This window comes from Pomacea canaliculata, linkage group LG4 (assembly GCF_003073045.1).
Source record: "Pomacea canaliculata isolate SZHN2017 linkage group LG4, ASM307304v1, whole genome shotgun sequence".
Classification (NCBI taxonomy): Eukaryota; Metazoa; Mollusca; class Gastropoda; order Architaenioglossa; family Ampullariidae; genus Pomacea; species Pomacea canaliculata.
The window spans coordinates 28,322,674-28,350,628 of record NC_037593.1 but is presented as its reverse complement, the minus strand read 5'-3'; the positions used below and the strand labels follow the sequence as shown (position 1 = coordinate 28,350,628).

General features: G+C 36.0%; 2 protein-coding genes across 2 annotated transcripts; one reads left to right on the top strand and one right to left on the bottom strand.

Moving 5' to 3' along the window:
- Positions 1 to 23: 23 nt before the first annotated feature.
- Positions 24 to 10,418, bottom strand: LOC112561680 (restriction of telomere capping protein 5-like). Its single transcript, XM_025234290.1, has 12 exons — positions 10,210 to 10,418; positions 8,771 to 8,836; positions 7,882 to 8,083; positions 6,998 to 7,110; positions 6,324 to 6,455; positions 5,006 to 5,194; positions 4,598 to 4,668; positions 3,069 to 3,167; positions 2,175 to 2,248; positions 1,539 to 1,693; positions 1,210 to 1,302; positions 24 to 959 (listed from the first exon to the last, which is right to left on the bottom strand). Exons 1-12 carry the CDS (start codon positions 10,327 to 10,329, stop codon positions 864 to 866), a joined length of 1,410 nt encoding a protein of 469 aa, XP_025090075.1. The 5' UTR covers positions 10,330 to 10,418; the 3' UTR covers positions 24 to 863.
- Positions 10,419 to 10,451: 33 nt separating this feature from the next.
- Positions 10,452 to 27,559, top strand: LOC112561678 (palmitoyltransferase ZDHHC5-like). Its single transcript, XM_025234289.1, has 8 exons — positions 10,452 to 10,815; positions 14,445 to 14,566; positions 15,098 to 15,255; positions 15,596 to 15,768; positions 16,496 to 16,598; positions 16,965 to 17,056; positions 17,311 to 17,455; positions 21,292 to 27,559. Exons 1-8 carry the CDS (start codon positions 10,724 to 10,726, stop codon positions 22,441 to 22,443), a joined length of 2,037 nt encoding a protein of 678 aa, XP_025090074.1. The 5' UTR covers positions 10,452 to 10,723; the 3' UTR covers positions 22,444 to 27,559.
- The last annotated feature ends 396 nt before the right edge of the window (positions 27,560 to 27,955 follow it).

The following is a 27,955-nucleotide window of genomic DNA, read 5'->3' as shown; positions in this document are numbered from 1 at the left end:
AAAATGGAATTAACACAAACGAGGGAAATCTGCTCATTTAATGTTATTTACAAATTATGCATGAATATAGTATGTGCCATATGAGATTTACAAATTCGAAATGCTGACCAACTTTGAATATTAGACATGGAAAAAGATGCTGGATGTAAAGAAAAATGTTTCTCATTTTCCGAGTTTTTCTTCTCCCCTCTCTTCACCCAGATACATGGGTACACAGGAAACTCACCATCTACTCCTCGGCAAAATATAAACCATTGCAATACCAACTCTGCAAATTAAATGTGTTTAAAAGATGGCTTAAAGGACATATATCTTACCAGCTCATTCCCCTTCCACAAGCAAGTATCAAGACAATCTCCATCCCCAAAATATATGTGCATATACATCTCTTTGTTTTCTCAGTGGAAGACTTATGAGCATACCTCCAAGGTGCTCTTTCTCTTGATTTCACTCTCTCAATCACACACACACAAAAGCTGCAACATCCATCTGCATAATTCAAGATTTCAATAATTGACATACTGGGAATGTGCATGTATTTTAACATGACTTGTTACCATACACGTTTGCACAAAATGAATTAAACATACTAAATCTTTCAGCATCACCCACACATACTTCAATTCTCTGAGTAATATGCAAAGATAGTACAGAACTTAAAAAAAACCCAAACTATATCCCGTCTCACATATTCACCATGTGAAGACGTCACATAAAAAAATTTAAAAAAAGTTTCAATGCAATTTTCTTCCTTAGCAATAATTATCAGCATATAGACATGGTGTCTTCTCTCTTGTCATACAGTAAATGCATTGGTTTAAAAAGTTTCTTGATAAAAGCATAGTCCTTTGGTTCATATTTTGCTATCGTTTTTCGGAATAGGAACTGCCTGTTCGTACACCTCCCCATTCCAATATCTGTTTGTCTGGGTTTTCTCGCCAGTCTCCTTCAAGCCGCAGCTGCAAAAGTGGTTTGTTTCAAACAAACAGTATTCAGCATGCTTGGACAAATCTATATGCATAACAGATTTTCTAACAATTATCAACTTGAATGGGAGAGGTTACTAAACATCCTACTGCTGAAATGTATGGAATTTTTGTTAAAGATAAATTGAAATATTATTTACCTGAATCTGTAAAGGTTTCCACCCTCTAAAAACAAAGGGGAAATAGTATTAAATATGAAAAAATATCAAACATTAAACAGTACCTTTTGTGATTTATGTTTCTCCACTTCTTGTGCTTCCCACTGTTTCTGCTTGACCTGTGCACGTTTTACATCCTCCCCTCCACACCCCCAGACCTGCAAGACAATTGTCTTCTTCAGTGCATAATGTACAATGTGACATCAACGTGGCAAGAAGTAAATCAAAATCATGAGGGTTAATTCTTTATAGTGCAAAGTTTCTTGCTCAACAATTCAGTAAATGTAAATGTCTGACTATAAATAACTGTAAAGAGTTTTACAGCTTGAATATGATATGCACAATGTAACATGTAAGGAGTGTAATGATGATACACTCTGCAAGCTAGTCCTACCTCCATCCTGTGAAACACGCATGGCACGCCATAGTGACTGACGCTTTCAAATTCATCGTTGATTTTAAGAACAAGAGGCTTGCCATCCTGGCCAACCTGAATCCCCTTTGGCAAGTTACGAGATGACATGTTCCATAATACCATCTTAGACCCAGCTGAAGAGAACAACATCAAGTTCCAGCTGTAAATTTACTAAGAATATGAGTAATGATGGTGTTTATATTCAACTACATCCAATTACAACAAGCTTTAACCTATCTGTATGCTCTTCTTCTGGAATTAATCTCTGATTTTAAAATATGTACTGTATGTTCACATTAAAACATTTGTTACTTAGTTTAGTTAGGTATACTTTGAAGAGTGACAATTGGATTATTTTAAGGTGAAGTAAGCTTTCTAAAGCTTATCACGCCCTACTAAATTTTAATGATTATAAAAGATTATCACTACTACTACTCCTATTGTTCAATTGTCAACCGGTGATGATGACAATGGGCTTTTATCTATTGTAAAACATCTGGAATCCGCTTGTACTGTTAACAGAAAGTTTTACTGTTAATGCTCCTGAAAATGAAGCAACTTCTTTTTAGCCTGCTACATGGATAGCTATCAGTTAATAGAACACATTAATAATACCTTGAATTACTCTGTAAACAGGGAGAAGCTGAATCAAACGACAATCTGGCCCACCAATCTTCTGTAAACTCTCCCTGTAGATAAGTAACTCATCAAGTTCAAGACAACCATTATTCACTACTTGCAGCTGGTGCCAGGAATTGTTAGAAATGTTAATGAGGGTTTTCTAGATCACCATGCAGATAAACAAAAAAACAACAAACAAATAAAATGTGATGCACACTAAGTTTATGAACTGTAGATAATTTTTTTCTCAATATTAGTGACTGTTTAAACAGTGCTCTAAAATAAATGTTATCTCAGCATCTTCCTTTATGGTTTCTGAGACCTTCAATTAGCCTGGAAATGATGTTTCTGTCAAATTATAATTCATATACTTAGTGGATGAAAAAGGTTTTATAGAATAGGCAGACCTGCCTCCCTTCAGATTTCTCATCTATAGAATTCCCATTCAGAAGGTCAATTTACAGTAGCATTTAGCCCTTTGTCCAACACAAAGAGCATGGAAAAAAATCTGAGCAACATGGCTTGCAACATTTTTTCTTGATAACTGTCACTGGCAGTAGTTTTTGACTCATTGCCACAACACGCATAAAATACATAAATATTAACTTTAATAAACTCCGGAATAAAAAACAAAATGGAATATTCATTCAAATAAGTGAGGGAAAATTTTGTCCACAGGAAAGAGTTCACTTACCAGTGCAAAAGGATGGAAATCTACCATGTGACTGCTGTTTAAAAACAACTAAAACCAGGGAATAAAACTATATTTGAATAACTGTAGGTCTGTAACCGAAAATCCATAGTGTTTTTTTAAAACACGTGACTGTAGTGTCTAAATAGATAGTAGTAGGCAGGTCTGGACAATACTCTTTGAAGAGTTTCACTTACTTCCACCCACAATCCAAGGCTAGACAATACAGGTTTCTGCCTTCAAAACCAACAAATGTCAAGTTGTGGCCATGGTAGGATAAAATGTGGTGGCTAAACCTGCCCATTATAAACAATGCATGCAATGTATTATAAAATAATAGTCACTCAGATCTATACTACAGTGAAAATTCACGCTTAATATGTTAAATACCTCTAACTCGAGAGAAGAGGGTTTGGAAGAAAAAAAAAACCCCAAGGAAGTGCAATTTTAATGAAAATTTAAATTCTGGATATTCTGAGATAATGGCATATTTTGACTGCTGAACATGTCCCCACACTGTGTGAACATCTGTATCATAAAACCATTTGGGTATGTGTATGTACCCAACTGACTGATTTTTCTTAAACGGTCAATGCTACATTTTTTTTTTCGTTTGCTTTCTTGAACTTCTTTAGTTCTTTGTGTTAAAAACTAAGGAGGCAGGAGACAGACTGTTCGTGTTCCATGTTGGTTTATATGACATTACAACCTTAAAGAAGATTATGGCTTCAGCAAGTTCTATTACACCTTACACTGTGTATTATACCTTAGCCAGATGGTGAAAAAAACATTCCACTTCAAACAAAGGCACTCACTGTAGGCTTATGAAATAAATGAATAGCTGTGTTAAATTAAAATTTACTTTTTTTACATAGAATGACCTACCACTTTACACATTAAAAAGTAGCTAAAACTTTAGTTGTCCTTCCCCTAACATAAACGTTGAGATTCGATATTCTCTAAATAAAGGCAAAAAATGGAATAAGTTGATTTACTTCAATAGAAATGAAGTTATGCTTTTAAAATTATTTTTAGAGTACCATTTTGTATCCTTTCCATTGTAATGTGTGAAAACAAGTATTTTAAGACTTAAATCATGGATATAACTAAAAATAGCAAACCTGAATTCATATCATATACTGTTTTTGTGTTAAATTTTGGTGGTCTTGCCTTACAAAAACATATATTAAATACAAAAATATATATTAAAAAGCTAAAGCCTTTGAAACTGTTCAACATATCTCTGCAATATTTGTCAAAAAATATTTAATATATATTTCAAACTTCCTTTTCTGTACCATAATACACGACTTCTGAATGTCAGATGTCTTTAAATGGAAAATGTGCTCTCCAGATAATGCGATAACATTCCCCATATTGTCTTGAAATGACTTAAAACAAGAATGGTTACAATTAAGCGACAAGGGTAATAACTAGGCTTTATCTTTTATTAATAACACAAAGCAAGTTATACAAACAGATTTCTTTTCTATAAGTTCAGGCAGACCCAAACTTTTATCAGCAGTCAAAAGGTTATGTTTGAAAGCATTCAGTTAATTAAAACATGTAAGGGCAAGGATTAGTTAACACCATGATGGTATAAAACTATAGTCTAACATCCTTTGACTATTGTGCTTATATGCATGCAATCAATAACACTGTAAGGTGACATCCACAAAGTATCCACACACTAACAGACTGATTGTCTAAGCATATATATAACTACCTGTTTCGAGAAAGACCATCCCGTTCACTGTTATACAGCAAAGCCCAGCTCTGAACACGTGGTAATCGTGCCTACAGAAAATGATACTGTTAAACTTTGTTGTCAGTTCTCTCAAAAATTAAGGGAAATATATATTATAGCCTGCATGCACACTCACACACTTGGATGCAGACTACTAAATCAACTTTTATTGCATACCATTAACAGTGTCAATAAAAATATGTAGTATAACTCTGACACATGCAAAAACAAAACAAACAAAAAAACCAATGAAAAACTCCAATTTATATCTGCATATCAATGCACATGTGCAATAGTTCATGCAGTCAGGCAAGATTACTTAGGTACGCACACACACATATATAAGCATGCATACACACCATTTACAAGCTATAAAATTAAACCGACCAGGCTGACATAGAGCTGAAAGTTGGTCAGCATGGGATTGCTCTGAGCTCCAGATGTCTGTGGCTGAGGGGTTGTGTGGGTGAACGAATTAGGCAGGACAGCTGATAGGACCCAGGCCATTCCCAAAGACAAACAATGCTGACCAGAAATAAAGTTTTCCAGTTGTGGCACATGTGCTGTGCGAGCCTCCTGACAATCATGAAAACAGGGGTTACATACTGTGTATTTAAGAAAAGAAATGAGGGTAACATCTGCATTACAGGACTTTGCTGAGTTTATATCATGGGGGATTTTTTATTTGTATTGTTAATGACATGTGTTTAGCGACCAAGAGTGTATTAGGGAGCTTGCTTTGTGTAGATAGGGTTTTCCGTCTATCGTAGCAGACGACACTGTTAACGAAATGTTACAAGACACACGCTTGAGGGGCCAGCTTTGTAATTATACATGCATGGCCAAAGAGTGTGTTATCCATGTGCATTGCTTTGTACAGGCTCAGAAGGTAGCCGGAGAGACATTAATTGTCGAAGTGTGGACAGACTGCCGTCAGTCATTGAATTGAGGATGGAGTGCTCTTGACTACCAAAGAGTGGCTAAACCTGTATGGAATTGTCGATTAGGTGCCAAAATTCAAGTCGTCGAGAGGACGGACTGTGTAATCACCAGGCCGCAGGGCAGTAGGTGAGGGTGTGACGCAGTCACTGGGCGTGGTGGCGTCAGCTTTGCATTGCCTCAGGCAGTGGTCAGGGAGGCGGATAAGCTTTGTTGTTATAGTGAACACTCAGTGTCGCGCCAAACCACTTAGACACCATTAGTTTGTTTCGGGGCGTACATAAATGCTTGTGTATGTTAGGTAATATTTTCTTGTCAGTGGAGGGGCTCTACTCCGGTAGCTTTACTTTGTATTTTGATGTAATGATTATTTTCTTTTCTTCAATATATAGTCTTATATTTTAGCCTTGATCAGGTGTTATTTATGAGAACAGTTACATTATATGTCACGAAAGGTGAAGACAGTCATTAAGTGAACATGTTTAGGTAATATTCCTTTTGACAACCAGATTATTATCATTTGGTGAACATGTCAATATAAGATTTTTCCTCACAACTACATTATGACCAAACAGAAAGAAAATACATCTTAAAAATCGGGAAAACAGATTGAAAAACATGCATTCTGCTAGTATTCTTCCTTTATACTGTTGTTTCAATAGCTTCATACATTCTTTATGTTTTTGTTTTGTTTTTACAGTGCTGATCATTATTGTCAAACATTTTCTATGTTTCCATAAAGAAGCTTTAAATAAGTGTCACTTACCATTTCAGATGGCAGATTGGAGCCACTAAGGACCATATAGACCCAGCTGTGTACTCCACTGAAGATATTGGGGCAGTGTGTCACCATCCACTGCTCTGTATGACTGAATCCAATTCTATCTTCAATTCCAAACTGGCAGTAATTAAAAAAACCCATGGATTCCTGAATGATTTGAATGTGATGACACGAAGAAAAAGAAAATGGACTGATTGATCTACCTAGGCAAACATATCTGCATATATTCTGCACAAGATTTTATTTCTTTAAAAAGACTCTTGGTGAAAAGCCTTTTCATGTGAAGTTAAGTACATAACAGATTGGTTCTGGATATCAACCTCTGGTTGGTGCTCATTGCTGCAACAGCAGTCAGAGTATAGAGTGACGTATTCACTGGTGCAGTATGTTTATGAGACTATAGAGGGAAATAATAATTATTTAGCTTTAATACAATTTCTACACTGAATCAAGCATTGAGGCCATTATGACTTCAAAATGATTGAAACTATTTTCCATTAAATATATTTAAAATATATATTTATATATATATTTAAAACCCATATGGGTTAAGATTCGAAATAAAGATAAGTGAGGAAAGTTGTCAACATATAAGCTAATTTAAAGTATAAAAAAAGGGAAAATTTTATTAAAAATAGCAATTAAAAAAAAAAACATACCATACTGGTGACCATGCCTTCAAAAAGGGCAACATCTCGATCATCATGCTTGAAAGAAATTTTTGACACTGACACTGTCAGCACATAGGACACGTGCACCATCTGAAACGCATCTGCACCACAGGAATGGAGATGTAAATATCCTATGTGCATCTGAACCAAAAAAAGAATAGTAAAGACTTTACATACTCAAACCACCTTTAAATTTAACTGATACCAAAAGGGTAAAAAGCTTTATTACAACTTTAAGCTGATTGTCTTTAAAGGAAGGATAAACGTTATGAAATCCATCCATGAGATTGACTTCTGCCATGACTAAATCATCCCAACACTGAAACTCGAATTATTCCAAGCCCAAAAGACAAAATCAGTCATTAATGACACAAGTGGCTATCAATGTGAAATCTTGCCAACACAGCCATGCATTGTTCAATGGAGCTAAGCCACCATCTTACTAAATAAAAATTGCCTCTTGGTAATACACATTCAAAACATAAATCTTACAATCGCACATAAACATGACTTTCCTTTTATTATTTATTCTAAATTTTTGAAGTTCATATTAAATGTCTCTTTAGAAACCCAGTTAACATCAAACAGGTGTTAATAGCTTCTTGTGTAAGAGTGATCAATTCGTCTTCTAGGCTTGGTTTAATTCCACTTTTGGTTTTGGGACAAGAATTATGGTCTTGCATGAGATAGTTTAGTCATGGCAGGGTGTTTCATTGACCAACATCCTTACAATTTTATCATCGAATACCTCACAGAACCTACAGAACTGTACAGGTTTGTTACAGGAGCTGAAGAAGATTATATGCAGAGTTTAATTGTTTCTATCTGCAATATCTTTTTCTTTCTACCAGATATTAAAAATCACAAACTACCTTCTTTTGTCAGATAATCCTTCCCTTCTGCAAACAATTTTATGTAGTACTTTCTCTGATCAGTCACATCAAATTTGTTCACTATTTCTGTTCCTGCTGTAACAAACTCTTCTCGTGTGATTCTGTCCCGTTCTACATGGCTGTTGGTCATTTGTCTAAACATCAGTTTTCCAAACTTGTGAAGAGGGCCATGAAATGCATTCTAGAAAAGATAATAAAATACATGATTATATATATAAAAAAAGTCTCTCTTCAGGGCTTCTGCTAAGGCTAAATTCTTTGGGGTCCCAGGGACCCCTTCTTCAGATTTTTAAGGGGTCCCTGTTCTTCGCCCAACTTTGGAGGGGACCCCATTGATGAAAATTGAAGGGGTCCTCCTAACTTTTAATGCATACTGTACGCAATTTTTTGCGTAAGCAGAAGCCCTGTCTCTTAGAGAAATAATATATGCTCTAACTTTCCTAAAAATATTTTTAACAACATATTTGAATAACATGACTTTTACTTATGAAACTTATGACTCATGAAATTTACCTTATCTCTTTACATGTGAAAAGTTGGGCTGGAAAATCTCGCACAATTAAAATCTAGACTAAAAGTCAAGCACCTATCCACATCCAGAGACCATTTATGTAAAAGAGCCTTATGTACAGTTGATAGAGGGCAGTTATGTAAGGTAAATGGCCTTAAATGTCCACAGAGAGACAACATGGTGTCAACAGAAAGTAACAGAAACAATAATGCAAAAGTGAACACATAAAAAGATGAAACAATGCATAAATAAAACACACACTGGAGCTAAGCTTTGTTGTTCCTATATGCAGGTGAATAACACTTGGGTTACAAAATATAATAAAGGACAGAGAATAATTGATTAGACATCACTTACCTCAAAAGTTTTACGAGAGAGCTCTCCTGGATGTGTATTTCCTTCATCGGCTGTGAGCTCTAGTTTCTAATAAAAAATTCACATGATAGTTTAAAAGTAGGAAAAAAAATAAAACTTTTTTTTTCAAGTGACATCTCTCAAAACTCAATGTAACATACCCCTATAAATTGAACATAAGAGAATACAGCCTTTTAAAAAATGTGTAAAACTGCATTTTCCTTTGGAATTAACATAGAGTGCATAAAATTTAATCAAAAGATTTTCATGGGGGGAACGAAATATAATAAAGAAAAACTTTGCGCATTTAAGCCTCTGCTAAAAAAAAAGAGATATATTTTTCTGTTTTGCTTGTATTTTCATGCATCTCACGTCACATTTCAAAGTGATACATCAGAAAGAAATTTTGACTGCTTCTACCTAAACTAAGGTGACCAGACGTCCCGCATTAGGCGGGACAGTCCCGCTTTTGACCTCGTGTCCCGCCTGAATATCGGGCGGAACGCCCAATGTCCCGCTTTCTGGCTTTCTGGAAGTCCATCAAATGTCCCGGTTGTCTGTAAAAATCTGAATACCGTACGCTGATACGCCCCCTCCCCCCACTTTTTTCGGCGTTTTTTGTCGGTGACAACACCATCTTCGGCACGTGTCCCGCTTTCGCTCCCGAAACGTCTGGTCACCTTACCTAAACTAATCTGCTTAATCATACTTGAGTGGGGAGGGGGTCATCATTTGGATGGGGGGGGGGGCAGATTTTTAAATAGACATAAGAGTAACACCCTTAACCATTCAAGAAAAACTGAGGAATTTAAAACCCTTACAAATCGCAAGGTTCAGATTTGATACCCCCAAGGATTTTAAAGGAGTTAAGTGTAAAGCTATCTGTTCCATTGTGTTCATTATTTAAAGTCATTAAGATTTAGTGACTTGCCACCAGAAGATTAAAAAATAGCAGAGGTAATAGGGTTGTTTAAGAAAGGACCGAAGTCAGATCCTGGTAACTGTAGACCAGTAAGTTTAACATGCATAGTATGCAAGGTTTTGGATAGTGTGGTGAGAAATACAATAGTGAAATATATTACTGATAATGAAGAACTCTATAAATAACAATCCAAAATTTGTAGACCATTTTTACAGTTTTTGATGGTGAACACAATATACTGTAATCTGCTTAAATTCAGACACAGACAGTAATCATGCATGTGACGTTATGAGAGGTTCAATGGGCCGCGAGGCCTAAACAAATGATAGTTCTTACTACGACTAAGATGCATTTCCACTACTTCCTGATCGGTCTCGTATCAGTGGTAAGAACAAAAAAGATTTCTTCTAATTTTAATTTCTTCTTCACGAAGAAACTTTACGTCAAAGTTGCATTCACCAAAAAGGCTCGTGCTATGCTGTCTCTAGCAAATGGCAAAGAAACAGAAAGCAATGGTTACCTCAAAAAGTTTCAGAATTGATGTTGAGCACGTCATTGAAGATGCCCCAGAAAGTTCTTCTCCAGAGGCACTCTCATCAACGCTGACTGTTGACTGTTTCTGAGTTAAAGCATTCCCCATGACAGATCTTACACTTTACTATGTAAATCAAAACAAATCAGTAAGACCAGCCCGGAAGAAATTCTTCGAAAGGAAGAAGAATAGGTTGCGCGCGCATCTATAAGTGATTTTAGTATTCATACGCTGAGAGCTTCGATTATGATCTTCGAACAAGTTTTTATTATTTAACTGCCGTCAGCATTAGAGATTGTCGTTATCAATCAGTTTTTCTCTATTGTAATTTAGTATAGTATATAGTAATGGTAATGAATAAAGCAGTAAGAATGAACTTATCGGCAGCGGAATCGCTAGTATGAGTTTGTTGTGCGGCACCGAAGGAAGAACTATGCTATTTTCAATGTGTTTCCATGGAAAAGAAAATTATTTCCATGTGTGTAATTAAGCTAATTTAGAGATGGGTCGGTGTGAATTTTCAACAAGGATTATTCCCGTAACGCTTGCCTGGACGCTGATTTTAGGCTGCACCTCGCTTTACTTCGCATTTGTGTAAGTATCTATCCTTCCCTAACGGCAGTCATGCAGTTGCCAGACAGACGACAGTCGGACTGGTTAAAGATTTCAGACTTCCTTATGATGCAGTTGTCGTGTCATTATGGAACCTGTAAATAAATCATTTCTATTAAATGTATAGGAAAATATATTTTGTTATCTGGCAGCTTCTCTGCGAACTTATTTTCAACATGTTGGGTGTGTCTTGGAGTTAGAGACCTTGAACTTAAATATACAAAACCTCATCAAAGACTGCAAAAGGGGCCTAGAGTACAATGCAGTAGTTTCTTTTTGAATTCTTAAATGTTTTAAAATTTTGTCGCTTAGAAACGTTGAATAATCTAGTTGTTTTTTTTTTTTTTATAAAATGAAGCCCATAGGTAGTGGTATTTCATAAGGAAGTTGGTGTATGTTCATAGTGATGCTTTGCCATTACTGTAAGACTGATGTTATAATTATGCTCAGATATAGATACTGCCCTGACTGTTTTGAGAATGCATTATGAATTATTTCACCAGCATTGCCCTTCTCTTAGCTGCCCACTTCAATTTTTAAATATTCAAAGCATCAAAGGAAAACAATATACAGTCAAATCTCCCTACTATGCCACCTACCGGGACCGAGCAAAAGTGGCATAGTAGCGAGAGTGGCATAATACGGAGGGTTCGTAAAAACGGCTTTATTTGCTCAAGTTACCCGTCAATCCAAAGCTCTCAAGAATCGTCTGCTGGCGCTAGCTGTCTCCTCTCATTCTCCCCTCACCACGATAATGTCACCCGGCCAGTGACCACCCCCCATCGCCAGCCTCCACCCTCCCTGTGTGCGTGCTATGTTCCATCCACCTAACTGCAATGTCCCACACTACCATAGAGTATAATAATCGAGCACTGCGTGGAATTTCACAACTTGTGCCTTTTAACAGTCACACAAAAGTGGCATAGTAGCGAGAGTAGGGGTGGCATAGTAAATTTTTTTTTACATTGAATTTATAGTCGGGACCGAGCAAAAGTGGCATAATACCGAGAGTGGCATAGTAGAGGGGTGGCATAGTAGGGAGATTTGACTGTAGCAGAGATTATCTTTCATCCACCACCTTGTAAACAGCATAATTCGGTGCACTGAGCTCACCTCCACACAGAGAAATTTACTTTATAAATCATTATGATTGTACAAAACTCACATACTTTTATAGATGGTTTCTGCATGTTATGCACAGCATCATCAGGATTAATTAAGCCTTTTATCCTACTGGTCATAAATATGTTTGGGAAATAGCTAAGTGATTAGTGCGCTAGCCTCTGAATAGAATGGTATGATGATTCAAAGTCCGTGTAACACAGCAAACTTCCAGTCGACTCAGCTTTCAGGAATGGGTTCCTGATTCTAAAGGTAGTTGAGAAAGTATGGAAGTGAAAGAGAGGTGATTGGCACCACCCTCACAAAGAGCTGGCCCCAAGAAAAGTGAAGTCTCTAATTAGTCTAATACTAATCACATCCCAGTGATCTGAAAAGGTCAGGAAACATTCTTTGCATATATATTTAAGAATGTATCACACCATTTCTTATAATGATATAATATGTAACACTAGTAATATAAAAACACCTAGCTGTATCATGAGGTGAAACTGAAACCATGAAAGAAGTTGAAAAAAGAGGAAAGAAAACATTAATGTTTTGGGAACTGCAACGTTAACTTAGCATATGTTTGGAAAAAGGCAATAACAATAACAACCAACTTTATTAGTCCCAATGGGCAATTTAAATGGGAGGTGTGCTCGATTTCCAATATATATTTTTTTTTAAAAATCATTCCCATGCACACCTACACATCACACGCACGCACACCGCTGACAGTTCATCTGTGATTGAGTAGCTGGACTGCTGATGGCACAAAAGATGCCTATTGCTTTTGCATACTGGCATGGCATACCGTTTACTTGAACTTAATAAAACAAATTCCCCCGCTAGCACATGTTCAGGTATTGACAGAATGCGGGAAGCTTTCCTAACTAGTTGTTGATCACAGAAGTAAGTCAGAAGACATGCATGGATAATCTGTTTTTTAATATCATTTATTATATGAAGCAGTATATAGCAGTTATTGTATAAATAAAATAAGCAGAGTTATAAAAATACTCAATGGGAAAAAGTTTAAGACACTAAATATTTCTTTTGTATGAAGTAATTGCTAGGTAAATAATAATAATAAAAACAAGATTTGTATAACATATATTCACACTCGTAAGGAGCATGTTTGTAGTGCTAAAGAACGAGACATGGACAATAAACAAGGGGACAGAAGAGCAAACATATAAACGACAAATCAATAAATAACAGTCCTGGTGGTGAATCAAAGACTAATACAGAGAATGCAAAGAGGAACCAAGTAACAAGGACTGAGAGCATTGTGATTTTGCAAAGGAAGACGAGTAGGGAAGTAGCAGTAAGTGGAGAAGTGGGAGAAGGGTGTGACAAAGGATTACCCGTTGTGTGGACTGTTGTTATGAGTAATGCTTAAGGAAGAGGTGTGTTTTCAGTGCACATTTCAAGGATTCAATTGTGGGTGGGTGGCAGATATAAAAAGGGAGAGAGATCCATGGTTTTGCTGCACAATAACTAAAAATAATGTAACCATATGTTTTTTGTTCTAGTAACAGGAATAGTTATGAGACAGTAGACTGTAGCTGTCTAGCTGGGATATAAGGGAAGAGAAGTTCAGAGAAAGGGCAGGATCCAGCCATAAAAATTAAAACATAGCAAACAGGACAATGCTGAGAGTGACAGGTTACAAGATAGCAATTCACTAATATTGTCAATCAGTTTGAGATCAATCAATCTCAAGGGGGTTATAATTTTATTTACGAGTATCCTTTCTTTTTTGAGACAAGAACAAGACGTACAGCATACGAAGAAGGAAAGGATAAACAACAGGACTGATAAGTAATAACAGACAAAACTTAGAAGACACAAAGAGGAATTTGGTAACAAACAGTAAGGGTTGAGAGTTTCATGAATCTAAAAGATAAAATCTAAAAGATAAAAGCAGGCAGACTAGTCAATAAGCGAAAAAAATGAAGAAAAGGGTTGGAAGATGGACTAGGATTATGTGAAGTGTTGTTAGGAGTAGTGCTCATGGAAGAGAGGTGTTTTTAGTGTAGGTTTAAAGGATTCAATGGTGGGTAGATGGCATATATGGAAATGGAGAGAGTTTCACTGTTTTGTGGCATTGATTCAGCTGGATTCTTGTGTAATTTTGCTATAAATGATTATAAGAAAACATTCACACTTTTTCTTTTTCTCTCTCTCTCTCTCGCATGCATGTTGGCATGCACACACATGCATGTATTAAGAACAGATTAATTGAAATTTAAATCTCTTTTTCTCTTACCCACTTTCCCTTTCACGCACACAGGCACAACACAAGTGATTTTGCACCATTTATTTTATAACTCTGCATATTTATAATTAGCAAATGGCAACCCTCTGTGTATGTGCACATATACATAAATATTGCATATAGATATACCTATTTTATATTTATAATATATATAAGCACCCAATTTGCTTTTCTATGTACACAGAGTTGGTTTGTGGTTTTCTTAAATTATGCCAGTTTTTTGTTGCAGTTGCCGTTACCTGCTGCAAACCTACAGCTATGCATTCCCTGTGTTCCAAGGTTTGCTATCCCTTTTTGTCATCCTCAACTTGTCTTTGGCAACCTTCATGGATCCAGGCATTTATCCCAAAGGTTAGTCAATTGAAAACAGCAAATAGTAGAGTAAAATTTATTCTATAAGGACTGGGCCTAAACCTGCTTCTGGAGCACACATTCACAATCAACAGTTTTACCTTACTTTGCATTTTTTGATGAGACTTTCAATTATCTTGCATTTTCATATAATCACTGATTAATTTGATAGAGAACTTACAAAACTAGCAATATTTACAGTCATTTCCCAGCACTAAAAAAAAAATAAAATCCTTTGTCGATAAAGCACATATTTTAATCTGTGTCAACTATTGTCAGGAATTACTAAATTTTCTTTACCGGAGGTATTGAAAGAAAATATATACTGTGGTCATTAAATTCCTCTAAGGAGTCATTATTGACAGGTACATTTTATTGAGTAGAGCATATTTTCATTAATAGCAATGAAGCCTTTTAAACCTTGAAATAAGTAGAACGAGCCAGTTACGTGAGAAGTTTGTGTAAGTGACCAATATTATTCTATTCAGGAAGCAAACAATATCACAAATGCACTGTTGTTGTTTGCCACAGCCCATGAAGATGAGCAAGTGAGTGACGATTTCCGGGCACCACTTTATAAGACAGTCGAGATAAAGGGAGTGATGGTCCGAATGAAATGGTGCACAACTTGTCAGTTTTATCGCCCACCACGGTGCTCCCACTGCAGTGTTTGCAATAACTGCATTGAGGTCAGAGCTAGAGGTGTTGTGGTCTCAGCAAGTTCATTAAGGGGATATGTTCTGCATACTTTTTAATAAAACAGCATTAACTTTATTAACTTTTTGCATAACTCATCTCCACTGATTATATATTAAAAACATGCTACCTTTTTGTCAAATGTGTATAGTACATATGATTCGATTTGTCTGTTCTACATTTACTGTGTAGAGGAGACCTGGGAATAAATCTTTAAGGTTGCATAAATAAAATACAAGCTATGAAGAAAGTTTTAGTATCTTTCTTTCTGGTAGGTCACATTTCCCCTTACGCTGTTTCTGAAATGTCATTTTGTTGTTTTGAATTGTTCAGACTTTTGACCACCACTGTCCATGGTTGAACAACTGCATTGGACGGCGAAATTATCGTTTTTTCTTCATGATGCTGCTCTCTTTGTCCATACATATGGTCAGCATCTTCTCCCAGAGCATCATCTACATCCTTCATCATAAGGACAAAATTTCAGAACCAGGCCCTATTGTTGTGTATCCTTTCACTGTCTAGAAATACCCCTAGATTCTTTAAAGATACAATAGATTCAAAATCGGCTCTAAAATGTGCAAAAGATTGACTTTTTGCATGATATAAAACATGATGCAATGGCTGAAGCTTTTAAGTTGAATCACTGTTGTGTGGCCTTCATTGTTGCATTTCAGTTGTTAGTTTTCAGCCATGTGTTGTCATTTACTTTTTCACAGTGCATTTGCAATGTTGTGGCCAGTTATTATAGTGAGATGCTGATGAAATTAGTCTTGTCTTTGACCACTTTGTCAATGATTGCAATGAAGCTTTTCCTTATTATTACTTAAAAATTTTGGCCGACCCAAAGTTTATAGTGCACATTTTTTTAAAAGATGTATTCCTCCCTCAAAGAATACATGCTTATAGCTTGTGGTGATTATATACACTAAGCATACAGTCTCTCTCTTTCTTTAGCAAAAATATGCTTCCACAACCTTCACTCTACACTGTTCTACACTCTACACTCTTCACTGGGGGATGAGGCCAAGAAGAGGAAAATGTTGGAATCCCAACAATTTCCAACATTTTCCTCTTGGCCTCATCCCCCACTTTCTACTATAGAGGGATGATGAATTAAAAATGTTCTGGCCTGCTAAGGCAATGTTCAGTGTGTACCCATTGGTCTAGCAGGGTTTTTTTTTCCATAAGAAAAAACTTAAAAGAGGAATGTTATTCTTGACCACCTATAAGTATAGTGGTTGTCTGCATCATTGCAATGTCATTTGTTCCTGTGTTTGGACTGACTGGATTTCATATCATGCTGGTATCTAGAGGTAGAACAACCAATGAACAGGTAAGAAGTGACAGCGAATTGAATCACTGTGTTTAGTACCTGTCTTTGTTTGACAGTCTCAGCTGAAGTGGATTTCTTTCAGTAAAAGTTTTCTGCTAAATGGTGGAAGCATTTATGATAACAGAATAATGCAGTCCTAATTTTATTTTTTTATAGGGCTGGTATCAGCAGGATTTAGTGTCAACATGTTATGAATGGGTTATGCTAATATACATGTTAAAGATGATTTGTTGATGATACAAGTTATCACAAGGTAGGACTCAGAATTTGCAGTATTTTTGTTTTAGTATGTAGTGTTCTCTCTCTTTTTTTTAAAACTATGCAGACCAGTAAACAAGAGTTTAAATTATTCCATATTTGTTTCAGGTAACAGGAAAATTTAAAGGGGGATTAAATCCTTTCCATCGAGGTTGTTGTAAAAACTGCACCTATGTTTTATGTGGTCCACACTGGCCAAAGTAAGTGAGCAATATGTGCTTCATAGACATTTCATTCTAGATTTTTTTGGAAATGGAATAGCAATTTCAAATGGAAGTAAGTTTTCATTCCATCAAGACTTTCGCCAAACTGCATCCTTTTTTTAGTTCAGCTATATATGTTTATAATATGAAAACATTAAAAAAATGTTCTCATACTGCTATGATTTGTGAAGGTTAATATTCACCTTTCTGTGATTGTTTTATGTATATAAATGACTCTTTTTAATTTGCAGGCTGGTTTCTTATATTCCAAAAACCCGCACAATACAGATAGACTCATCTAAAGTCACATACGTTGCAGCAGATAAAGATGTAAAAATAAATATGGAGCAAGCGAATGGTGTGCGTCCTCATGGCAACTCCACGGTCGACAATAGCGTGAGTAAATTATAAGGTTGTATACCAGTTTTGGTTTTATTGCTGGCGTCTCATTTGTATCTACCTTTTGGCTGTGCTGCATCCCAGGCATCTGTGCCATGTGTAACTCGTGTATAACAGGCTGGCTGGAATCTGCTCGTCTTCCTCTGCGTATGTGCCAGCATCCCTTGATGCTCATGAAGTAATGTGGTATGAGAATTGTGACATTTCTTTCTTTTATTTTTCGTGCAGTTTTTTTTAAAAATAAACAATTTTTCTGCACTCAAAATATGTCCCTCGTCTGAAGCATTTAGTTCACAAAGAAAAACTCTTCTGAGTGGTGTGTGATGCTCCAGGTTTTGTTTATTGTGCACCCCAAACCTGCACACTTTGATTTGTTGTGTATTCTGCATGCAGAAGAAACAGGAACATCCACAGCAAGCATGAGATGAGAATACATTTTGGTTTTGGGATTGGTTATTTTTTAATCTTTTTTTTTATTATTTATTTAACATCCTCATTTTGATGCTAGAATACCTTAACATTCAAATGACCATACATGACTTGATGATATGACAGAAATAAACAAAAAAGACTTTATAATTCCAAATGCTTAAAATGTTTTCCAAGCAAACAAGAAACAATGTTGCAAAAATATCTATGCTTTCATCCCTCTTCTAGGAATCAGACATTGACTCAGACTCAGAGAGTCATCTCGAGCATGGTGAGGTTTTTGCATGTGCAAATGCTAAGTGTTGTCCACCACTGTGGTGGCAGCAGCCCAGTTTTTTTTTTTTTTTTGGACTATGTTTGCCTATTGTCCTAATCTTTGCAGCCAACTGTATGATTTTCTCTACAGTTTATATGCTCTTTATTCTCATACTGTTACCTGTCACCCATCTGCAGGTTACTCACCCTTTTTAATGACTGTTATTTTTACTACTAATAAAAAAAGAAAGAGGTTAAGGCTTATAAAGGTTTTGTATGATTTAAAATTCTTAAAGGGGAAAAAATCCATGACATCCATCATTTGTGAGCAAATAAAAACGTGCATTGCATATGCATTCAAACTTGATTGCACAGCTGTTTGTCAGTAAAAAAAAAGCAGCTTATAACAAGAGTGGATAGCAGAAAAGATTGCATCAAATGGCTATTTAATTAGTTGTCCTGGTAAATTTGTAGTTGCATCAGACAGTGCCATTGAAGAGGAGTTTTTATCAAAGTTCCGATTGTAAAGGAGTTTATCTGCCATATTATGGCTTTTATGATTTAGCTAACAGAACTTTTTGTGGAAATGGTGTTTGAAAGCGTGTGATAGTCATTATTGTCTAGAATGGTGACTTTGTTAAGCTGTTTAATGGGTTTTTTTTTAAGTATTAGATCATAATTCATGAAATGCTACTCACTGCTTGTTCTAAACCTTGTTACAATTTTTAAGCTATCCCCATTAAAGCATTATAATACACATATAGTATTTTATTTGAGTAGAAGGCATAAAGTCGTTAATGTTTTTCAACTTTTCAGTCAGATTGTACCTTTCTAATTTTCCAAGCATGCTTTTAATGTGGCCTCATTTGACTGTTGTCTAGTTCACATACACTGTCCATTTTGGATAATTTACTAACAGATCAGCCTAGAAATAACCAGGCTGAATCTGAGGTTATATTTATAAGGCCACCCATTATTTGAAGCAACGCTTTGCCAAAGAAAAAAAAAAGAAGAAAACTTAATGATATATTTAGATAGCTGTACAGGTGCATGATTGTATATGCATGTTTATGTGGGGATGCATGTTCACACTTTCTTCTCATGCATTCACTTAACAATGCATGAAGACAAAAGATGTATACAGGCATATACTCAAATGCATGTCTGTATATTAAAAAAAAATATTAAGAACATAAGACCTGTATTGGCATCAAAGTTAGCCAATCCAGATAAGGTACACTATGCTTTTCAAGTTAAATATCAGAAGTAAATATGCATTTTCACTTAAACTAGGATACATCACATTTTTTTCAAAGCTAGTGATAATAGTTTTTTTAAAAATATATATACCAGGTGTTATTTAAATTTTTTGGTATTTTGGTTTTGAAAGGTGAATTTCAATGAGTGCAATATATTATTGCTGTGCTTAGCATAATATGAAAGAGTTTTAACTTATTCATAGTATTCTTTGTATAGCTTACTCAACATTCTGTTCAAACAATGAGGTAAATGCATATTATTGTCTATGCATTGGTTTCAGCCTGAAGCATATTTGACTTTTCTTTTTTTTTTTTTTTTTTGTCTTTTTGTTTTTTTTGATGAAACAAGGATTGATATTTCTGTGTGAAATATTACTTTGACAGAAGTTAGGAGGAGGCATAGGGTCGGAGGTAGAGGGTAGGAGTGTGAGGGATAGGTTAAAAAACAAACAATGTGATAGATTTTGGAAAGCATATACTTCAACCACAAAAGAGGTATTTTTAGGTGTCAGTTATTGGTATTATAACCAATTTATTTGTTGTGAAGCTGAAATGACAAAATAAAATCAGTGCAACTGCGTAAAGATAATTAGGATGTTCCTGTTTGAGTGACTGAGAAAGAAGGCTAGAAGAACAGAAGAATAAGAAAAAGGTTGAAATTAAAAGGAATTATAGAAAGTTTGAACTCTGGATCAGTAGACTTGATAAATCTACGTGGAAGTGATGAGAGGGTTTGGTAGCAAAAGAAAAAAGAACGTTTAGGAAATTTATTGCCACATAATTTTTTTTGGAAAAGAAATTGCTTTTTTGTTATAGTGTACATAAGGAATTCCTGTTAAATAGCTTAATTATCTTGCTTTAGTCTAAAAATATAAGATATAAGTCTAAGATAAAACATGCTGTTTGCTTTCTTTGCCTCAGTTAATGTTTGTTTTGCATATCTGAAAATAAAATTAGGACAAAGGTTGACTGCTAAAAACATTTTTAAAAATGTATAAAGTACATTTTGTGTTGTTTCATGCAATGGGTGGGAATTGACATAAGAAAACAATGATGTAAATATCCCTTGTCTTAGATTACAGTACATATACCATGCAAAGCTCAAATCTGTGTCATCTCTTTCTTACATGCCTCTGATACCATGATTCTTGTTCCTATTCACACACAGTGGAGCATAGGGCCGCAGTCTGATACCATGATAATTTATTATAATATCTTTTCTGCAATACTTGATTTGTCTTCTTGCTTTTGGCCATCAAGGAGTTACATAAAATTGTAGTAGTCTTGTAATTAAGATAGCAAAAGTGGTGGGTTTTTATTATAGACCTTACTAAACTAGTGGTAGTAATATCTGCCTCAGTGAATTTAGTGTAGCTATTAAGTCCTCTGTTCTCCTAATTTACCCTAAGCCATATGTCCTATTAATATTGTACCTGAAGCACATTGTAAATTGAAAACATAGAAATGATATCACAGAACTGACTACCTTTAAATAGCATTAATTGCTAAAAATTGTATTATAATATCAGAATGCACATTTATCAGAAAAAATATGAAAGACAAGTTGGTGTTAGAAGTAAACTCTATATGTCTTCGTTTTGCTATCCCTTTTAAAAAATTTCTTTGATGGTTTTAAAGCAAGATTACATCACATGGTCATGCCATTCTTACAATACCATTTTTAATCAAGCACAGAAAGAAAATTATTTACTTTAAAATGTTACTTTATTTAGAAGCTTTTCAGTCTTATGATGAATTACATCCTAGTATTATTCCAAAATATGTTAATGCTTCTGTTGTATAAGTTACGTGTCCATTAAACTTTCATTTATGTCACATAGCAGTCTTGTATCTGCTCATTAGGGAATTTCTTTTGTTTGTGTTTTGCAGATATCATTACACACAGAGCAGTCACAGCAAGAATTCTTTGACAAGGGCAGCCACGGTGTTGATGGTGAATTTTCTCCTCCCTCAAAGCACCAATTGGGCTCGTATAACAACCTCTTCGATGCATCTAACACCTCAAACCCACCATCGAACTCTATTAGCAGTACCAAACCAGCCAACAATAACTCCACCACTTCTGTTGGTGCTGCTTTCAATGCTGCCCATCTGAAAGGGGGAAGCAGCCATAATTTACGAGGAGGAGAGAACCACAGCGCAGGGCCAAAGCCAGGTTATGCCCAGCAAACAGTGTACCATCGTGCAGCATCAGCCTCACCACAGAGACATCACCATCAGCGCACTCCAACTGCCAGTGATGAAGATGATTCTGGTCTTCGTTCTCCATCTGGAGGAAGTTTGCCAACAAGTCCAAGTACTGAGCGGTTGGCATCCAGGTCTGCACCCACGAGGTTCGTGGGACGACTGCAGGATGGAAATGCAAGAGAGATGTCCAATGTCAGAGCTGCAGGTCCAGTGGGTGCAATGAGTAATAAAGGGCATGTGCCACAGCCAATTAAAGTCACATCTCCTTATGTGACTGCACCCCCACCCCTGTCTGCAGGGGGCACTCTGCATTCACCTTCTCCAGGAAGAGAAGGATTCATGTACAGGCCAGCAGCACCTTCCCCAGGAACGGCTGTGCGGGACCGCTCTCGAACATTTTATCGTGCTCGAAGTAGATCACGAGAGAGTTTGAACCGTTCTCGAGAAAACATATCCCGGTCACGCGAATACCTAAGTAGTTCAAAGGAAGGTTTGTCAAACTCTGAGGAAATGCTCAACCGGTCGCGGGAAGCAAGCATATCCTCTTATCATTCCATGGTGGGATCAATGGCGGGACCTGCTCATGGACGGCTCGGCTCAGCAGGCAGTGCAGTAGGAAATCACAGTGGTGCAGCTGTGCCCCAAAATGCTGGTGGTGGTGAGGGACCTGATGGTCGAGCAGGAGGGCGGCCCATGACCTTTGTGCGTGCCCTTCAGATGACAGAAGCAGCAGAAGTGAGGGAACGGGAACAGACGCAGAACAGTCGCCTGCGCCGAATGCGCAAGGAAAGCAGCAGAAGTGTTTATGACACAACATACGAAGCATCAGTTTAATATTGACAAAACGTGTAGTTTTCTATTGTTTCATTACGATGAGTGACTTTGTGAGACAAAGCTTTTGTTATTTAGAATGTTGAATTGCTGTTAGATATATTTCCAGCTGGCTCTACTAGCAGTGAGAGGACCAGGCAATTTGAGGGGCAGATAGCTTTGTGCCTTTAGGCATACTAGAAATATTTCTAGTTTCTGTGGGGTTGGGGTGGTGGAACCCAGAAAAGTTTTCATTTTTTTAAAGAATGTCGTTGATTTTTTTTTTTAAATTAACTTTTTCGTGAGTTTAAATTATGATGTCTTAAATGTGGAAGCTAGTATAAATTGCTGGTTCATTTATCAGATGATGTCATATCAGGGAACTTTGTAGGAATTGTGTGAAAAACTTGTGAGAAAAATGAAAGAACTGCCCAGTTGCTTATGATTCATACAGTAGAATTCTGAACAGCTTAGCATGTTGAAAATTTTGCAAGTTGTGACATGATGACTTGGTGAGCAAAACTAGCGTTTCTGGTTCACATTCTAGTTCAGCATGGGTTTACAGCCAAAAAATAAAAGGCAGTGGTTACTGCAGCAGGTTAATGACAGCATTGTACCTGCCTGACAGATTGCCTTGCAGAACAGAAAGAAATAAGCATGCAGATAGGGGAACTTATCATTTCATGCCTTTTGTGTCACCCTTTTGCCTGTGCACAAGGTGAAGCACATTGGAATGCATGCGTTAGTGATGTTTTATGTGTGACTTTCTGGTACTGTTATACCTCATTTGTTGTGATAACCATACCTGCCCTCTGCCCCATCTCTTTTCTTTGCTTCTGAGAAAGAGCTGCAAACAAACAAGCCAACATTAGCTTCTCCAACCGTCCAAACTTGTTCTCCATTTTTTTTCCCATTTTCTTTAACAGCTTGATAATTTTAATCCTTTTTTTTTTCAATAACAATCCTTAAGAAATTAAATACCATCACTGCTTTCTGGGTAGACATTAAAGCAATGAGCTTTTGGGTTTTCTTGTGTCATAAAAATTACTAAAGCTTCAGCAGCTCAGTCTAGACCCATTCAGTTTGAGCAGCTATAGGTGTTCTTTAAGGATTGGAACATCATTATGGCTACTTATTACAAAAAACATTCACAACCATGTGCTGAGCATAACAGCAGCAACAATACAAAAATGTGCTTCTAAAATAGAATTCTTGATTATTTTGCACAAAATTTTTCGTCATTTTGTCCATGTCCTGGTGTTAATTGGTGATTGACATTCTGGTTTACTGCCAGTGAGGTTCATCATGTTGTCTACCAGCTTTTGACAGAAAAGGTCTTTAGTCTGTCCTCAAATGCTTTAAGTTTACTATTTTGTTTTCATTTTGATTTCTGTGTGTGGAAACTGATGTGAACCAGTGTTCTCATGATCATTATTTATTGATTGATTTTTAATAAATCAACATCCATAAACTGGTAATAAAATTGTACATTATTGTTACTTAGGCCATTGGCAGTAATCTACAGAAAGCATTCAGTAATGCTTCACTAGATGAGAGAAAGGTGTTTTTTAAAATCACAACACAAATTTCATCTTCTTCGTGCTTTTATTTACAGCTGTTACAGATGAAACATCTGTTTGGTTATTTCCAAAAGAAAGGCAACCTGTGCTGGTGCCTGGAAAGAATAGAAATCCCGTATAGATCAGCAGCTATGACGTTGGGCATGTCCAGCTTGTCTAACAGCTGGATGTACAGTAGCGAAATGAAGTAGTCTTCCCTACTACAACATGAACAACAGAATGCTTATCAACAATAGGAACTTTCCAAATGTTTGTATTTGAGGATAGGACTGTCATCATCATCATCACTACAGTGTCTATCTCGCTTCTAAATTGAGAATTGTCCAAAACATGCATGACAAAGAGCTTATGGTTTAATGTGTTGTTCAGTGGAACATCAGAAATTCACACCTCCCACCTTATTTTCAAGTACAACACATTAGTTTGCTTCTTTTTTCCTCATGTTGCACCTTTCTTGTGGGCTTGTCGTGTCATATTCTTAAATTGATATAAAGCTGTACAAGCCAAGATTTCAAGACTGGGGTGTACGATCTTTGTTCATTCATGACTTTCTCATCTCTTAAATGTCATCAAAGCTGAGAGGGCTTAGAAAGTGTAAACATCTAAAACAAAATGTTTGGAACAAATAAAAACATGTACATTTAATTGCTATGTCCATGCAAGGATTTGTCACAGTTAATGGTGAATAGTGACTGATGTTTCATTTCCACATTTTGCAAGATTCTTATGATTGAATTCATTCTTGAATGAGCAGTGTGTGAATTTTCATTTCATGAATGGGCTCTTTTATAAAGTCTTCATTTAGCAACAAAAATGGTTTTGAACAAGAATCTGTGAAGCTTAACTGGTTGTTAAATACAATGATTTGGATTGCAGGATGCCTTTGAGAGAACTAAGATGGAGCATTATATAACATGACAAGTATAAAAACTTGTATTGATTATAGTAATATTGTAGGGAGTATGGAGGAGAAAGGGGGAGAAGAGAGAGTGTGTGTATTGAGAGAGATGGGTGGGAATGAGGGAAGAATTACAATGTTTATATATTTTACTTGATTGTGTATGTGCAACTTGTGAACTTAAATGGCAAAAGATATTCACCGGCTGTTGGAGAGGGCTGTTGAGGTGACTGCATGGATAAAGTATGGTTGCATGCATATATATGGGCGTATGTATATGTGTTAGCGTCCATCACAAGCATGTTATGGATGCTTGTCATGTATGTAACTGGATAGTTTTCAATGTGTGAAATGCCAGATGTAAATATATTCATGTATGCAGTCTAGAGTATCATGTACAAGCAAGTGTTGTTGGTCTTGACTATTTTCTTCTCCTTGCATTGGCTTTATTACTGTGGTCCTTGACAGCTTAAGTGCTGTGTTACTTAAAGATTTAAAAGTTTGTCAAAAAGATTAAAAAGAACTTGTGACCCTTTTCATCAGCTCTCCTCATTTTCACCTGTCCATTTAGAGGCAAAAATTGGTTTGCAAGAATTGTGCACCTTGCAAAAACAAATAAAATGTTTTGAAAGAAATGTTCTATTGGATGAATTTAGTAGCCATCCTCAGCATATAAATTTATCGAGCACTAAGCTGATGAAGGTGGAAGGAGGCAGTTCATTGTGTCTCATATTTTGACAAGAAATTTGGACAGAAGGTCCACTCAGTTTCCATGCATGTTGACATCCTCTTCATGTAGATAGGTCACATCCAAAGTGAAGTTTTCTTTTTCTACTTTTTCTTTTTCAATAGTGTTTAGAAAATGCTTCTGCAGGTGCAGATGATAGTGTTTTGTCTTCCGCGATTTGTTTCAAAATGCAATTGTTAGTACATTTAGAACCCAAACATGAAAATGCTTTTCTACGTTTATTTCCCAGGATGTTAAAAGTTCGGAACTTTAAAGGGTCCAGTAGTGTTACAGATCTTTAGTTTTAGATCATACTATCATTAGCTACTTAAGATCAAGTATGCATCAATAGTAACAGTAGAGTGGGTCACTTTTTTTGTTTTATTTATATATGTTTATCACATAGACTTTCTAGCTTATGAGACGTTTGAAATTTAGCATGTTTTTACTCACAAAAGCCAAACGAAATCCTTCATCCCTTTTAATGTTCCATATTATAAGCCACAGTTGTCTGAGAGACAGTACAGTATTAGCCAATCAAACCTCTGCACAAAAAACTTCTTTAGTGGGAAGGAATTATAAGGGTAATAATTTTTTTCTCCATCATTTGGTGGCTTCCATCCATACTATCTTTGCATTACATTTGAATAATTTCTGAAGTTGGTAAAAAGTGCTTATTGCCTTATCCCCCATTCTCCCCAAAACCTTTAAACCTGCCAGGGTAATGCCAAGACAAAACACTATGCTTGCTAACTGTTTCCATTCTCCCTTACTTTTAACATCAAACCATTAGACACTTTTAACATTCTTTCTTTGTTGCTACTTGATAATTTATATCCATGCATTTCTCAAGCTCCCAGTAGCGTTTGGTGCTGATTTCCTAACTACTTATTCCTGCTGCATGACATTGTCAAAATCTGAGTTTGTTTTTTCTATTAGGCAGATTGTAGACAGATGCTCACAGTTTTGTATTATTCTTCTATTCAGCCTTTGCCTCCTGATTCCCCTGACTGCTCCACACTTTTGGCATTTTATATGAGACGTTCTTGTGCATGTTGAGATGGATGTAGGTGGTCCTAAAAAAATGTAGTGATGGTTCTTTTCTTTGTCATTATAATCAAGGTGCATATGGTCTTGTCCATTCTGTAGAGATTTTTGCAGATTGTGTTTGAATTTCAGCTGTGGCATTTGTCTGTCTTCAGGTGAACACAATCCACCCTCTGCTTATGAGTTTCTGTTCTAGCTAAACTAAGGCATTGCTGTGCAAGTCATTTGTAGCAGATTCTTATTCTGTTGAATTATGCAGCTAGGAAGCCTGTAGAAATGACTTAAATTTCCATTTTGTCAGTTTCAGAAAAATTGAGTGTTCTGATGAAACTAAACATTTTGCCAATTCCACAGAAATATTTTTGCTAAAATTTTGTCAGTACTGCTATTTGGAGGCTTATATTGCATAATTTTGAGTCACAGGTTTAAAAACAAGCAAACCAGATCATGTATGAAATGCCAGAAGTGGTGGATTGGAAAGAATAGGAAATTTGAAGGCTATATTTACTTTAGGAATAAATTTAGAATGGAGGACTTCATGCATGCACACACACAAAACTTTAAACAATGCACTTTCTTAACAGCTAAATTATTCCTTTAAAGTTCTTTTAATGCTAGATCATTCACTTATCAGTGTGTATGTGTGCATTTTATTTATTTTTTTGTGGGAGTCTAGAATGGAAGCACTCCCTTACCCTTTCATGGATTTTTTGATTGCTTATTGAAAGATTTGTAACTGCATTTCATAGAATAATTTAAACCTGTTGTGTTCGTGATGAGAGGTACAAGACGAAATTGGCAAATGTACGGAGTGTTTTAAACTTTCGTCATGTTAAAATTGCACATACTATTGTGATTGAAAAAAATAAAATATGTTTTATAAATATCCGTGATTTATTAGTAACAAAATGGTTTTGGAATGTCTGCTTCGTTAATAAATTCTTGTTAGTAGGTGCTCATAGTGAGAGCAAAGAATTCATTACTCATCTATTAGTGATGTCGAAGATTGGATGGTACAAAACACATTTAAACTTAACAATGATGAAATGGATTTCTTCTTCTGCTCAAGATGAAATCGATCTTGCTCCTCAGACCTCTCATCCAATATCTCCTTCACATCATCTGTCCAAAATCTCATTTTCATCATAACTTCAGACTTGACCCAAGTTAAGCTGTCCGTCTGCCTATTATGAGCTATGTAAGTATATAAGCGCCATCTACAAAATTTTCTTTCCACATGCTGCCAACTCTTGTCTGTGTTTTTGTTTAGTTTTATCTAGGCTT